We start from the raw sequence: 12,093 nt of genomic DNA, 5'->3' as shown, positions 1-12,093 counted from the left end.
ACTCGCTGATCCTCCGATGTCGTCGTGTCGTGTGCAAAACTGGCTCAGGCATTCGCCAATTGCCGGCGCGGCGCGGGGTCTGGCAGAAGCCCATGGCGATTGCTGGCAAGAGTGGCGCAACTGGCGAATGGTATGTCTTCATGCTCGGAGGCGAGAAAGGTTCCACAGTGCAACTACAGATCGAGATGATAGCAGTGACCTCAGATCCCACTTCCCCGGAGCTTTCTCCTTGTCGTTGTGTATCCCAGCTTCCTCCGCCTCGCTGAGGGTACAATGCCCTTCCGAACATTATTAAGTTGATCTGGGTCATAGACCTGGATTTTTTCGTCGATCAGAGAATATAGGTCATGTTCGCCTGCGTACTCAAGTTTGTTGATAGCTTGAGTATAGGGGAGGCAGCTAATGCTGGGTTGCGTGAGAGACTTTACCTCAGATAATGTGCTCAGAGTCTGGACTATGCCTGACCCTTCCGAGTTGCGCCAGCAATCGCCATTCGCTGTCGCTGCGCCAAGTGGTGCGCGCCAATCGCCGCGGCTGGCGCGGTTGGGCGCAGTTTTGCCTTTCCAACAACTCTACCGTGCCGCCCATCCGCTAACCAACCCCCGACCACACAGCTGGCGCGTCACCGAAATCAGCCAGATCCTCCTCGTCCTCCTCGACGCGCGCTGCCCGCTCCTCCACTACCCGCCCGCGCTCGCCGCGCACCTCGCGACCGCGCCCATCCGCACGATCCTCGTCCTCACCAAGGTCGACATCGCCGGCCCCGCGCGCGCCGACGCGTGGGCGCGCTTCCTCCACGCGCGCTTCCCCGGCGTGCGCGTCGTGCAGGCCGAGGCCTACGCGCACGGCGAGCCGGAGGACGCGGAGGCGGGCAAGGGCAAGGGCACGTCCGCGCCGCGCCTCCCACGCGCGTTCCGCGAGACCCTTGTGAGCGCCCTGCGCGACGCGCACGCCGAGCTGCTGCAGCCCCGGGGGGACGTCCAGGACGATGCGGAGAGGGAGTGGGAATGGAACCCGCGCGTGCGCCGCGAAGTGGACTGGGAGCAGGTGCTCCACGCAACGGATGGGCAGGCGGGTAGTGTCGTGAGCGGCGCTGCGGCTCCGCGCTCGCACCGGGATGCTCCTGACGAAGAGGAGGGGACAGAGGGCAAGCACGAGGAGAATGACGAGGACCCTGAGTTCCTCACGATCGGGCTCATCGGTACGTGCTGACACAGGCCATGCCTCGCAGCTAAATTGAATTCTACACAGGCCAGCCTAACGTCGGAAAATCATCTCTACTCAATGCGCTGTTCGGCACGCACAAGGTGAAGGCATCAAAGACCCCGGGAAAGGTTCGCGTCCACGAATGCCACATGCCTGCCACTCATCATTGACGGATTTCGCGCAGACAAAACACTTCCAAACGCTGTTCTGGACACCCGAGGTGCGCCTCGTCGACTGCCCCGGGCTCGTGATGCCCAACTTCGTGCCCATGGAGATCCAGGTGCGTCCCGCCACACGTCCGTATCTCCTCCGCTGATCTCACCTACCCATGTCCAGGTCCTCAGCGGGATCCTCCCCATCTCCCGCGTGTCCGCGATCCCGCTCTGCATCCACCAGGCCGCGCAGCTCCTCCCCCTCGAGCGCGTCCTGGGCCTCACGCACCCCGCCCTCGCGGACGCGCCCCCGCCGGACAAGCGCACCTGGCGCGCGGGAATGGCCCCGCGCCACGACTCCGCGCCGGACGCGCCCGGCGGCGCGCGCACGTGGACCGCGATGGACGTGCTCACCGCATACGCGCTCAAGAAGGGCTGGGTCACCGCCAGGACCGGCTGGCCGGACGTGAACCGCGCGGGGAATGCCGGTGCGTTGTGCTCTCCTTCCCTGACCTCCCCCCCCCGCTGCTCTCATCCGTTTGACACACGCGTTGCTCACATGGTGTACACAGTCCTGCGCGCGCTCGCGGAGGGCAGGCTCCGCTGGGCGTTCTGGCCGCCCGGCACGGACGCGCAGACCGTGCGCGCGCACCAGGGCGCCGAGCCCGACGCGGGTATCTGGATCCCGCGCGCCGATGCGGATGCCGAGTCCGACTGGGACGCAGACGAGCTGTCCGAGCGCGGGGATGAAGATGAAGACGGGGACGAGGGCGGGGACGCCTCCGACGCGGAGCATCCGACGATCGGCGAGGAGGAGCCCGAGTCCGAGAGCGACGCGAGCTCTGGCACTGACACCGACGCAGAGCGCGAGGAGGTGGAGCGGAGAGTGCCTGTCAAGGCGGTGTCCGGACGGTTCGCCGCGCTCGCGCTGGACGAAAACTCTGTGACGATTGAGGACGAAGGGCAATGATTGATAGATGGCAGCGACACAAGGTCTCTCTGATGATCCTCTCCTGCCAAGTGCCCATTATCTCCCTGTGGATCCTTGGCTTCTTACTGGAGGAGAAATGGCACCGCCTGACTGATGATGCGGGCGTAGTGGGCGGACGGTGATAGATGCTTGCATACACTGAGCGTTCACATCGACAGCGTGAGCATTGTTCGGGTGGCCAGACACCTCTACCACATGTATATCGTATGCGACGACAATGGAGATCACAATTCATCTGATCTAGTAGGCGAGCGAACGTTGAGAATATCATGAAGTATGCACAGAGAACGACAGCAAAGAGACTAAAGGTATAGGACGTAATAACTTCGAGGAAAGGACAACGGCCGAGCGCACGCCACCGCGCCTCCAGGACGCAGCCTCATCAAGAGAACGGATGGCAGACGAGATGCGACACCGGAACAGGAGGCACAAAGGCAGACGGCAGGCACGAACACAGAAGATGAAGCGTCCAGCGGCATGTGGGAGAACACCAAGCACTGTATTCTCCGGGCAACGTGTACGGGAACAAGAAGTCAGAAAGCAGCAGCAAGGAGAAGAGAACGGGCCTAATAGATCAACTCCAAGCCAGACAAAGGAGGCGATAAGTAAGGTATCGTGGTAAGCGCACTTCGTTTCGTATCCATACACAACCCAGCAGCGATGGCACATCGTAAGCTGATTCCGTTCTGCACTGCACGCGCGCATTGTCACGCACCGCGCGACGCTCAGTAGCGCGTCACGTTCGCGCCGTTGTACTCGTACGCGTACGGGTCGTAGCCGCCCTGGTGGTGCAGCGGCATACCGTACGTGTCGTAGTTCGGGCGCGCCACGCTGGGCCCGCGCGCGAGCTCGCCCATCTGCGGCTGCGGGCTCGGGCCGCGCTGGAGGTCGGCATACCCGCCCACGGGTGCAAGACCCGTGGCGCCCGCCGTGAAGTCGTGGTCCGGGATGGGGTTGAGCGGGGATCCATGGCCGTTCTCCGAAGTAGCGCCGTAACCGGAGTTCTCGATATGCCCGGTGCCAGAGTGGAATGAACCGTGTGAGGCGCCCGAGCCCTCGCGGCGGTGCCTGGGCAGACCGTCGTCTTGGTCGTTGGTGGGCTGCCAGTCGATGGGCTGCATGCGGTCGTCGAAGTGCGACGAGGGGCGGAGCTTCCACTTGCGGAAGAGCGTCCAGCTAACAGCGACAAGGCCGACGGTGGAAGCGATGACAACGATAATGATCAGAGTGTTACGAGTGATCTTGGACGCGCTTGCAGCTTGGACAGCATTCGCCGCGGCTGACGAAGTCGGGGTCGCAGACGTGAAGACCGTTTGGGTAGAGCCGCCGACGGGTGTATTGGAAGTAGCGCCTTGGGTATCAGTTGGAGTATCCGTGGCTTGTGTGTTAGCCGCGTTATTGTCGGCAGAGGTTTGAGCAGGGGGTGTGGAGGTGGCGGAGGGAGACGAGGAGGTGCCAGTCGACGCAGAGGTCGCTGACGAAGTCTTCGCAGAGGAGGAGGTAGAGCTAGCCGCCGAGGAAGAGGACGGTGAGGTGCTGGTCCCGCTCGACGTAGCAGCGGCCTGGGATTCAAAGTCGAGATCAGCCGCAGCAGTACAAGGCTCGAAAAATTACTCACGGACGAGGTAGCCGAAGCAGCGGACGAGGTAGCGCTGGAGGCGCTTGAGGCAGACGAGGACTTCGCACCCCCAGTGGACGAAGCTGCTGCGGTCGAGGAGGCAGCAGCAGCAGTGGAGCTGGACACGGCGTCGCTCGCAGCCGTGCTTGCGGCACCACCAGCACTAGTACTGCCTGTGGGAGGATCGTTACCGAGACCACCTATACCAAGGAAATCGGGTGCGCGTTTCCTGAGCATGCGCCCGACCTCATTGTGGTCGCGGCGCTGGAGGGTGAAGTCGTTCGCCTCGGACACCGAGGCGAGAGCGAGGGCGATGACGAGGCAAAGGAGCGTGAGGGTGACCTTCCTGGGTTTTGAGGCGAACATGATGTATCGATGTCTGGCCGGACGACGCGTAAACGGGTTGACTATGGCTGGCAGGGGAGCAGAACCGTCAGCCGCAGCGCACAAAGAGTGAGGGCGCAGAGAATGAGAATTAAGTCCGCGGCACGCACGACGGAAACACAGGTGCAGCAGACAAGAGGCCCAGCCGGTGGGAAAGGACGAGAAATGAAGAGCAAACGGGGGCCGAAGAAAGGCAGAGAAGGGGGGCGTACTTTACAAGCAGCGGGCAGAGCCGTCGACGGGCGTTGGGACTTTGAAGGAGTGTAGGAGAAAGGAGAGATAAGAAGGACACGGTCGTCGGCAGGCGGACACTGTTCGACAGGAGGAAGCAACAAGTACCAGCACCGGCGGTTGCGGGGCTGTCTCTCCCTCGCGACCAAACAACCACGCCCAAACACGACCAGCTTCAGCGTCTGCACTCGCTGGCAACTCGATGGCCACCATTCATTCGATCGACAACCACGTTCGTATTACAATACACTGCGGTCGCTCCCGCCAAGTCAATGCTCATTTTATGGGTAATGGCTCGGGTATAACCTCGGCAGCGACGCCTAATCGGAAACCACTACAATAACGAAAATAGAAATAAAGCTGTCAACTATCCATCTGTAAGTAGTAATGGCAGTATCCCATCTATCATGAATTGTGGCTTGTCAGCGTCCAGGACTTGACAGGCACGCTCGGTGGTGTCACAAAGTCGCTCGACGACATCCCGTCCCACTGCGGGTTGAACAGCACCTGCAAACTGTAGGTGCCGGCTGTTTCGAAGTTGATCATGATGACCGTAACACCGGGGTTCGGAAGGTCGGCCTGCCCGGCAGGAAGCGGAGGGTCTGTGGACAGAGGCACCGCATCGCCGGTCGTGATCGTGAAGCCACTCGAGGGGCTAATCACCAACAACTCCATCTTCTCATTCCCGATTTGCAGCGTCGCTCCCTTGCCGTCCGAGTTGACAGTGACGGTGGCATTGGTGTGCATGCGCCACATAAACGGTTCAGTCGTTGTGATATCGTCCTGCAGAAGTACCTGCTTTCGGCCATTGATCATACGCAGTCCACGCTCAAACGACGTCCTGTCGAGCATGCGTGAGCGGTTTCAACAGCACAAATAAACACCGGTACGTACACGCTCTCGTAGGCACTTGTAAGGTCCGCTGTGAAGAACGCTGTTGAGTTTGCGGGGGCTGTAAACACCGTGCTCGAGCCCTGCGTGATATTGTCCGTCCCGAAGTCGACCGTCGGCTGAGCGGTCACAAGCTGGTTTTGTCCATTCACTAGGATAGTGTTCTGGCCCTCCGTGCGCTTGCGGTAGTACAACCACCGGTCACTCGTCTGCGAGTCGTTACTGAAGTAGCCAGTCACGAGGTAGTTCTCGTCGCCGAGCTCGCCCGCCCATCGCGTGCCGAGCGCGTCGAGGACAAAATCACCGCAGTCGAGATCGTTGTGCGTCTGATGGCCCTGCAGCGTACCCGCCTTGATCGCGGTGAACAGCGCGTTCTCATCTGTCCAACTACTGCGCATCGAACCCCATGCGTCCGTGTGGTTGTCGAAGAACCCGTCGAGTGGCGTGCCGTCCCAGAAAGCACCTGAAACGGCGGGGTTATACCAGAACATGCTCCATGGCTCCGGGGCATCGTGTTGGTCACGCTGGAAGAGCATGTACTCGGGGTGGTTGTACTGCTCGCCGTAGAACAACAGGGGGTTCGCGGTGGTCGAGTACAGGTTGACACCGTTGTCGCCCCACTCGAACATCGTTCCGGGGCCGGTAACGTGCATGTGGAACTTGCCTGTGTACTCGAAGCCCGGGTTCGTCGTCAACAGGTCATAGTCGGAGCCAGTGGCGGTAATCAGCGACGAGATCATCTCGGCGTTGCCAGTAACACCGAAATACCAATAGTTGGGAGTCTCCTGCCAAGTACCATCGGAAGACACGGCCTGCGCGCAGTTAATGATCGCATTCGGGATGGTGAGGTTCAGGATCTGCTCGGCGAGACCGGTGGTGTCGTCGCCAATGATAGCCAATGCACCCATGGTAAGACCGCCGTTACAAACGCAGTTCCAATTGCCCTGCGTGTCCTCGGTCCACCATCCGTAATACAGACCGTTACTGTTGCTGTAACCAATGACACCGTTCTGCAAACCATAATAGCTCATGGTCCAAACGATCTGCTCTTTCTGCAGGGGAGTCCACGCATCGTACATCCAATCGTACGCAATGGCAAACGCCGCGGTCAACTCGGCAGTGTCCAGGAAATGGGTAGGATTCCATTTCTCGGAGGTGTTCGGGCCGAATGAATTCGTGCCGTTACCAGCAGCATTCTGACGTGACAGGTGTCATGTAAATCACTTCGAATACGGAGATATGCGCGCTACTCACCGCAAGTTCCTTGAATGCGCGGTCTGCCCACTTGGTGTCGTTGGTCATACGGTACACATACGAAAATGCCTTGATTCTCATCTTGATTTGACGGGCGATATCGAGAATACCATTACCGCTGTCCAAGTAATAGGCGACAACGGGAAGATTGTAATAGTCGGTCGCATTGCCAAAAATAGTGTCGTTCCAGTATTTAAGGTAGGGCTCCTTCGGGATGAGGTCTGGCAGAGCTTGCCATTTGTAGGATGGCGCGATTATACGCGGGCGGTCTGGACGGACGTTGGTCGGGGATGGGTTGGAGGGCGTCCAGGGGTCTACTGGCCAGCTGACGCCGTTTGCTTGTGGCTCGATTGTGGGGGTAGTGTAGGCTGCTGTATTGGTCTGCGAAACGCAATTCAGGCGCCAAACCAAATTCCGACGGGCGGAAAACTCACAGTCGAAGGGTAAAGGGGCATCATGTACAGGCTGTTCGTGCCAGTCGCAAAGACGCCAATATCCTCCTTAATACTCGCAGCCTGGCTTGCCGCAGCGGCTCCTGTCGGGGAAGCCTGGGCAGCTGCAGAAGACGCCGAGGAATTGTGGTGGGACCGGCTGCCCAGGACGCCGCCAACGACGGCAGCAATGATCACGGCGACCAGAATGGGAATACCAATCTTTATCCAGTTGCTCACCCCCTTCTTTGGAGTACCCTGAGCAGGGGAGATGTAGCCCGAGGATTCATTGTAGTATGGGTCGCCCGACCCATACGGGGAGTTACCGCCAGGGGGCAGATGCTGGGCGCTGCCTGCGGGCTGAGAGTAGCCGTAAGACATGGCACTAGGCCTGGAGAATAGAAGACAAAGGAAGGACGAGCAGCAGGACTGCTGGAAGAGGGGGAGGAGAAGGCGGGATGCAGGGCGGAACGCTCAAGATGCTGGTGCTGGTATAAGACCGAACAACGCCCTCGACGCGGGCTCACACCAAGATCCTCGGCTCCAGCGGCAAGTCACGCCCTAGCTATTTTTTGACTGTCGCACTTGCGCCGTTTCCAAGACACGCTAAGTAGACCGTGATCCGGCGCCCACTGGCAACCGCCCTCCTGCACTTCCTGAATCCTATCACGAAATGACTTCATACAGAATCATGTACAAACATGCCCACTCCTCGCCGTGTGACTTTCCGGAGCATACAGCCAGAACAGATGTCCGGATACACTGCGGCCACAAACAGCCGCCCCCCTCAGTCCCGCACAAAGACAGCAGCAGCACCCATACCCGTCCCGATGCACATCGATGTCACCAGAATCTGAATAGGCATAGGCCAAGCTCAGTTCAGGCTAGACACAGGCATGTCATGGGCCTTGACGCACCTTGCCATTCCGTCTGGCTAGCTCGTTCAGCCCAGTCGCGACCTGGCGCGCGCCGGTAGCGCGTTGATATCACAAGAGAAATTAGTGCGGGTCTGTCAGTGACAGGAGCTTGTACTTATCTAACGGATGACCGAGCGCAATAGCACCCCCGTTTACGTTGACCTTGTCAGGGTTCAGGCCGAGCTTCCGCACACAGTAAACCATCATGGATGCAAACGCCTCATTGATCTAGAAATGATAAACACGAGTCAGAGAAGTTCAAACCGCTCCACGATCACACGCTTACTTCAAAAATGTCTACATCGTCTTGAGTTATGCCGACATGCTCCAGGACCATCGGAATCGCATAAGTCGGACCGATGCCCATGACGCGCGGAGGAACCCCTGCAACAGCGGTTGCAATATGTTTGGCAAGCACCCTGAGGCCTAGCTCTTCCGCTTTCCGTCGGGTCATGATCAACACTGCGGCTGCACCGTCGGTGATTTGACTCGCATTCCCCCCAGTGGTCTGCGAGGGCTTCCATTGCGGGAATGCAGCCCTGACCTTAAGCAGTTTATCTTTGGTCGTCCCATAACGAATACCGTCATCTTTCGACACAACCTTCACGGCACGCTTCCCAGTCTCATCTGGCTTCTCATAGGCAGTGATTGGTACAATTTCGTTTTTGAAGTAGCCAGACCTGTCCGCGTGTTCGGCACGCTGGAATGATAGGGTGGCCCACTCGTCCATGTCTTCACGGTTGATATGGAAATCACCAGCGACATTCTCGGAGGTCCAGCCCATCGGCATGGCGCAGTCGCATGCAGTAGGGTTGGCCTTAATTGAGTCACTGATCGTAGGGGCTCCCTTGTCCTCACTTCAAAGCTCCGTGAGCCTTCACGACCGCGACGCCTGCGCAGTTGAGGTACGTACTTCTGCGACATGCTCTCGATCCCAATTGCCAGTCCAACCTCAATCTGCCCAACGCGGACCTTGTTCGCAATGTCGGTGACAGCCATCAGGCCCGACGAGCAGAAGCGGTTGACAGTTTGCACGGGCACCGTCTCAGGGAAGCCCGCCGCCAGTGCCGCAACACGGGCCTCGTACAATGCCCCTGGAGAGAGGACATTGCCCACCGTGATGTCCCCAACCAGCGCGGGGTCTATCCCTGACTGCGCGATTGCTTGCTATGTATGCGAGTTAAGATGAATACATCGCGAGCTTAATTTCATCTGTCTCACCTTGAACATCTCGAGCATGAGTTCATCCGTTCTGAACGAGCTCTCACTTCAGCTATATGACGACGGCGGGGAACTCAGTGCGACTCGCCTGGTGTACATGAATCCTCCGCCCTTGGCTTTGCAAAGGGGCGACCGGATGGCCAGCGTGATGACCACATCGTCCGGGCTCTTACGCTCCAGCGCAGCAACGCCCTTCGACGATCCCGGTGACATGTGTGATACAAGCTGCTTGACACGTTCCATAGCCATTTTGTCGAATTGGTGAGATGGCAAGCTCGGGATGTAGATCAAGGGATGGACAGGGGTGGACAGGGGTGGGCTGCAGACAGTTGATGATAGCCTTTTGTGCGAGGAAAGCTCGAGAAGCCAGCGTCGGACAAAGTGAGCTGGCTGAGAACGTGCAGGGCGGGATGTTGTTGGGTCCGCCTGATCCTCCCCACAGCTATGCCGGTCGTTCCCATGTGATACGGTCACTGGACGCTAATAGTCCCAGACGGGTAACACGAGCTTCATACCGGGGGCATGAAATATTTGCAAGAGACTTGCATCCTGCCAAGCTAGACGAGGTCTCTATATGCTGCAAACCTGTGGCCAGCTGAGCGCAACGGGTGGAAAGTTCAGCACGCGATCACGAATGCGGGGAAGCGTGAGACGCCGAGCCCATGAACACTGCTTTCAGAGCGGCGGTTGCGACAAGGCTAGCGATTCATAAAGGACGTACTGAGATTCTATCCCCAAGACCACTGAGTCGTGCAATATCCTCACGTTCCGAGACTAAGCCACTCAGCATGCCTGTCACTGTCGTTGCTGCTAAGCCCACGGGGGAAGTCAAGGGCAACTTCAGATTCATCGGTCCGTACCGATTGTACATCATTGTCTGCTGCTGAGATGCCTACGCGCACTTAGATATTGGTGGTGAGTTGCTCTTGAGGTTGTGGATACCCTGATTTTCGATGATCGAGGTCGATCCAGTCAACCTCACCGATCCTGTGTTTCGAGGATTTCACCATGGGAGAAAGAAACACGATGGTGCGCATGTCCCGTCTCTTAAAAAGTCCCAAGCTATGATACAATAGCTACCCACAGATGACCTAGAAGCGGTGCTGGAACGCTCACGCGCAGCGGGCGTGAGATCTATGATATTGACTGGCGGCAGTCTGCATGAATCTAGGGAAGCCTTGGAGCTCGCAAAGCAGCACGACTTCTATGCTACAGTCGGCTGTCATCCCACGCGTTCCAAACAATTTGATCAGTTCAAGGGCGGGCCAGAGGCCTATCTTGCCGCGCTAGACCGTCTCATCGGGGAGAACATGAAGGGCAAGGGAAGGGTTGTTGCCGTAGGGGAATGCGGACTAGGTTTGTATTCATGCACCGCACGCCCTGGCATGGCTCTGATCCATGACCTCTTCTTTCTAGATTACGATAGAACCCACTTCGCATCCCCAGAGGTGCAGAAACGCCATTTCCGTGAGTACGCCTCGAGAGACGGGTATGCCTCTTGATCTCACATTACGCTGGAAGGTTCTCAATTGACATTGGCCAAAAAGTATCACTTGCCACTGTTCCTTCATTCTCGTGCGGCGCATGCAGATTTTGTGAGAATACTGCGTGAAGAAGGCTTCGGAGAGAACGGAGGGAGGAACGTTGGCGCGAACGGCGGGGTAGTCCACAGTTTCACAGGGACGACCGAGGAAGTGGTAGAACTTGTGAGTGCGAAGGGTGCAACCTTTGTATGGGAAGTTACTGAAAGATTGAATAGATGGATATGGGCTTTCATATAAGGTGTGTCGCATCCAATGCGTCCCTTTTGTAGGTTTTCAACTCCGTTACCAGCGTCAATGGCTGCGGGATGAAAACAGCAGACAATCTCACAGCGGCAAAGGCAATACGCCCAGAGAAGATCATGTTTGAAACAGGTGCGCATAATGATGTATGTATCTCTGATGGCTTCTCAGGTGGCCTTCCAGACGCGCCATGGTGCTCGATGACATCCACGCATGCGTCAAACCCGCATCTGTCTCAGCTACCTGCCAACCTGCGCGCGCTGTACTTCCCGCAAGCGATGAAACCTGAATCGTTCGTATACGGACGGCCTGTCAAAGGCCGAAATGAGCCAAGTGCGGTTGGAGGCGTGGCCTGGGTGGTCCATCGATTGAACGAAGGCGTACCGCTCGAGAAGGTGACGGAGAAGGCATGGAAGAACACGATTGAGTTGTTCGGGCTGCATGAACTGGCCGAGAAGTAGCAGAGAGTAATGCTGTATGTAAGCAACAATCTGATATCTGCACGTTGTATGCTAGTAAGCAGCGGGCAACCTTGGACGCGTCGGCGTCGCACTGGTTCAATGAGATGCGACGCGGACACGCCTGGCGATTTCCTGATTTCGTTTCTGCCTGCTGCGTACCATTTCAACTTCAATTGCTTTTCACATTCGGATACTGTCTTATGTGAGTTTCTCATCGGGATTGGCTTGCCAGGGAGAAAGCAACTGAAGTTTAATCCAGTGCCTCTTCTACAAACCAGTCATAACAAGATGCCGTATTCCTACGGAATGTCACCTTCGACGTCGTGTACAAGACGAAGGCAGGTGAAGCGCTAGGCACAACGTTCATGCTTTCCGGAGAATCATGCAGCGATGACTGGGTTGAGGTTGCCGATGTGTTGTGTGCTACTCTCGATTTGCCCAGTACATGTCTCTACTTTTCCAATTCAGCTTCTGGTATCCTGCGCCTCAAACGTGTTCGTAAGATATGTATTGTAAGTTCCATTCTACACGACAAGCTCACCCAGGAGCAAT

The 12,093-nt window shown here is 57.7% G+C and overlaps 5 protein-coding genes across 5 annotated transcripts; 2 read left to right on the top strand and 3 right to left on the bottom strand.

Annotated features, from left to right (window-relative positions):
• Positions 1-9: 9 nt before the first annotated feature.
• On the top strand, positions 10-1,522 carry POSPLADRAFT_1128329 (hypothetical protein; the record flags this gene model as incomplete). The annotated part of the gene is made up of 4 exons (XM_024483728.1): positions 10-130; positions 434-1,201; positions 1,252-1,334; positions 1,391-1,522. Coding segments are annotated over 4 exons (1,104 nt in total), but the record flags the coding sequence as incomplete, so codon positions are not given.
• Positions 1,523-3,074: 1,552 nt separating this feature from the next.
• POSPLADRAFT_1030385 (hypothetical protein) lies at positions 3,075-4,333 on the bottom strand (the record flags this gene model as incomplete). The annotated part of the gene is made up of 2 exons (XM_024476724.1): positions 3,075-3,911; positions 3,968-4,333. 2 exons carry the CDS (start codon positions 4,331-4,333, stop codon positions 3,075-3,077), a joined length of 1,203 nt encoding a protein of 400 aa, XP_024344077.1.
• A 654-nt stretch (positions 4,334-4,987) lies between these two features.
• On the bottom strand, positions 4,988-7,539 carry POSPLADRAFT_1051432 (hypothetical protein; the record flags this gene model as incomplete). The annotated part of the gene is made up of 4 exons (XM_024480166.1): positions 4,988-5,423; positions 5,477-6,669; positions 6,728-7,108; positions 7,162-7,539. The coding sequence occupies 4 exons, from the start codon at positions 7,537-7,539 to the stop codon at positions 4,988-4,990; spliced, it is 2,388 nt and encodes a 795-aa protein (XP_024344076.1).
• Positions 7,540-7,945: 406 nt separating this feature from the next.
• Positions 7,946-9,545, bottom strand: POSPLADRAFT_1042525 (hypothetical protein; the record flags this gene model as incomplete). The annotated part of the gene is made up of 6 exons (XM_024478125.1): positions 7,946-8,011; positions 8,076-8,117; positions 8,362-8,932; positions 8,989-9,242; positions 9,297-9,327; positions 9,394-9,545. 6 exons carry the CDS (start codon positions 9,543-9,545, stop codon positions 7,946-7,948), a joined length of 1,116 nt encoding a protein of 371 aa, XP_024344075.1.
• Positions 9,546-10,084: 539 nt separating this feature from the next.
• On the top strand, positions 10,085-11,541 carry POSPLADRAFT_1042524 (hypothetical protein; the record flags this gene model as incomplete). Its single annotated transcript, XM_024478124.1, has 8 exons — positions 10,085-10,148; positions 10,269-10,325; positions 10,383-10,652; positions 10,713-10,763; positions 10,818-11,002; positions 11,056-11,078; positions 11,130-11,212; positions 11,264-11,541. 8 exons carry the CDS (start codon positions 10,085-10,087, stop codon positions 11,539-11,541), a joined length of 1,011 nt encoding a protein of 336 aa, XP_024344074.1.
• Positions 11,542-12,093: the final 552 nt, after the last annotated feature.

This window comes from Postia placenta (assembly GCF_002117355.1).
Source record: "Postia placenta MAD-698-R-SB12 unplaced genomic scaffold POSPLAscaffold_1, whole genome shotgun sequence".
Classification (NCBI taxonomy): Eukaryota; Fungi; Basidiomycota; class Agaricomycetes; order Polyporales; family Adustoporiaceae; genus Rhodonia; species Rhodonia placenta.
The sequence above is the reverse complement of the archived record's forward strand: the minus strand, read 5'-3'. Positions and strand labels throughout refer to the sequence as shown.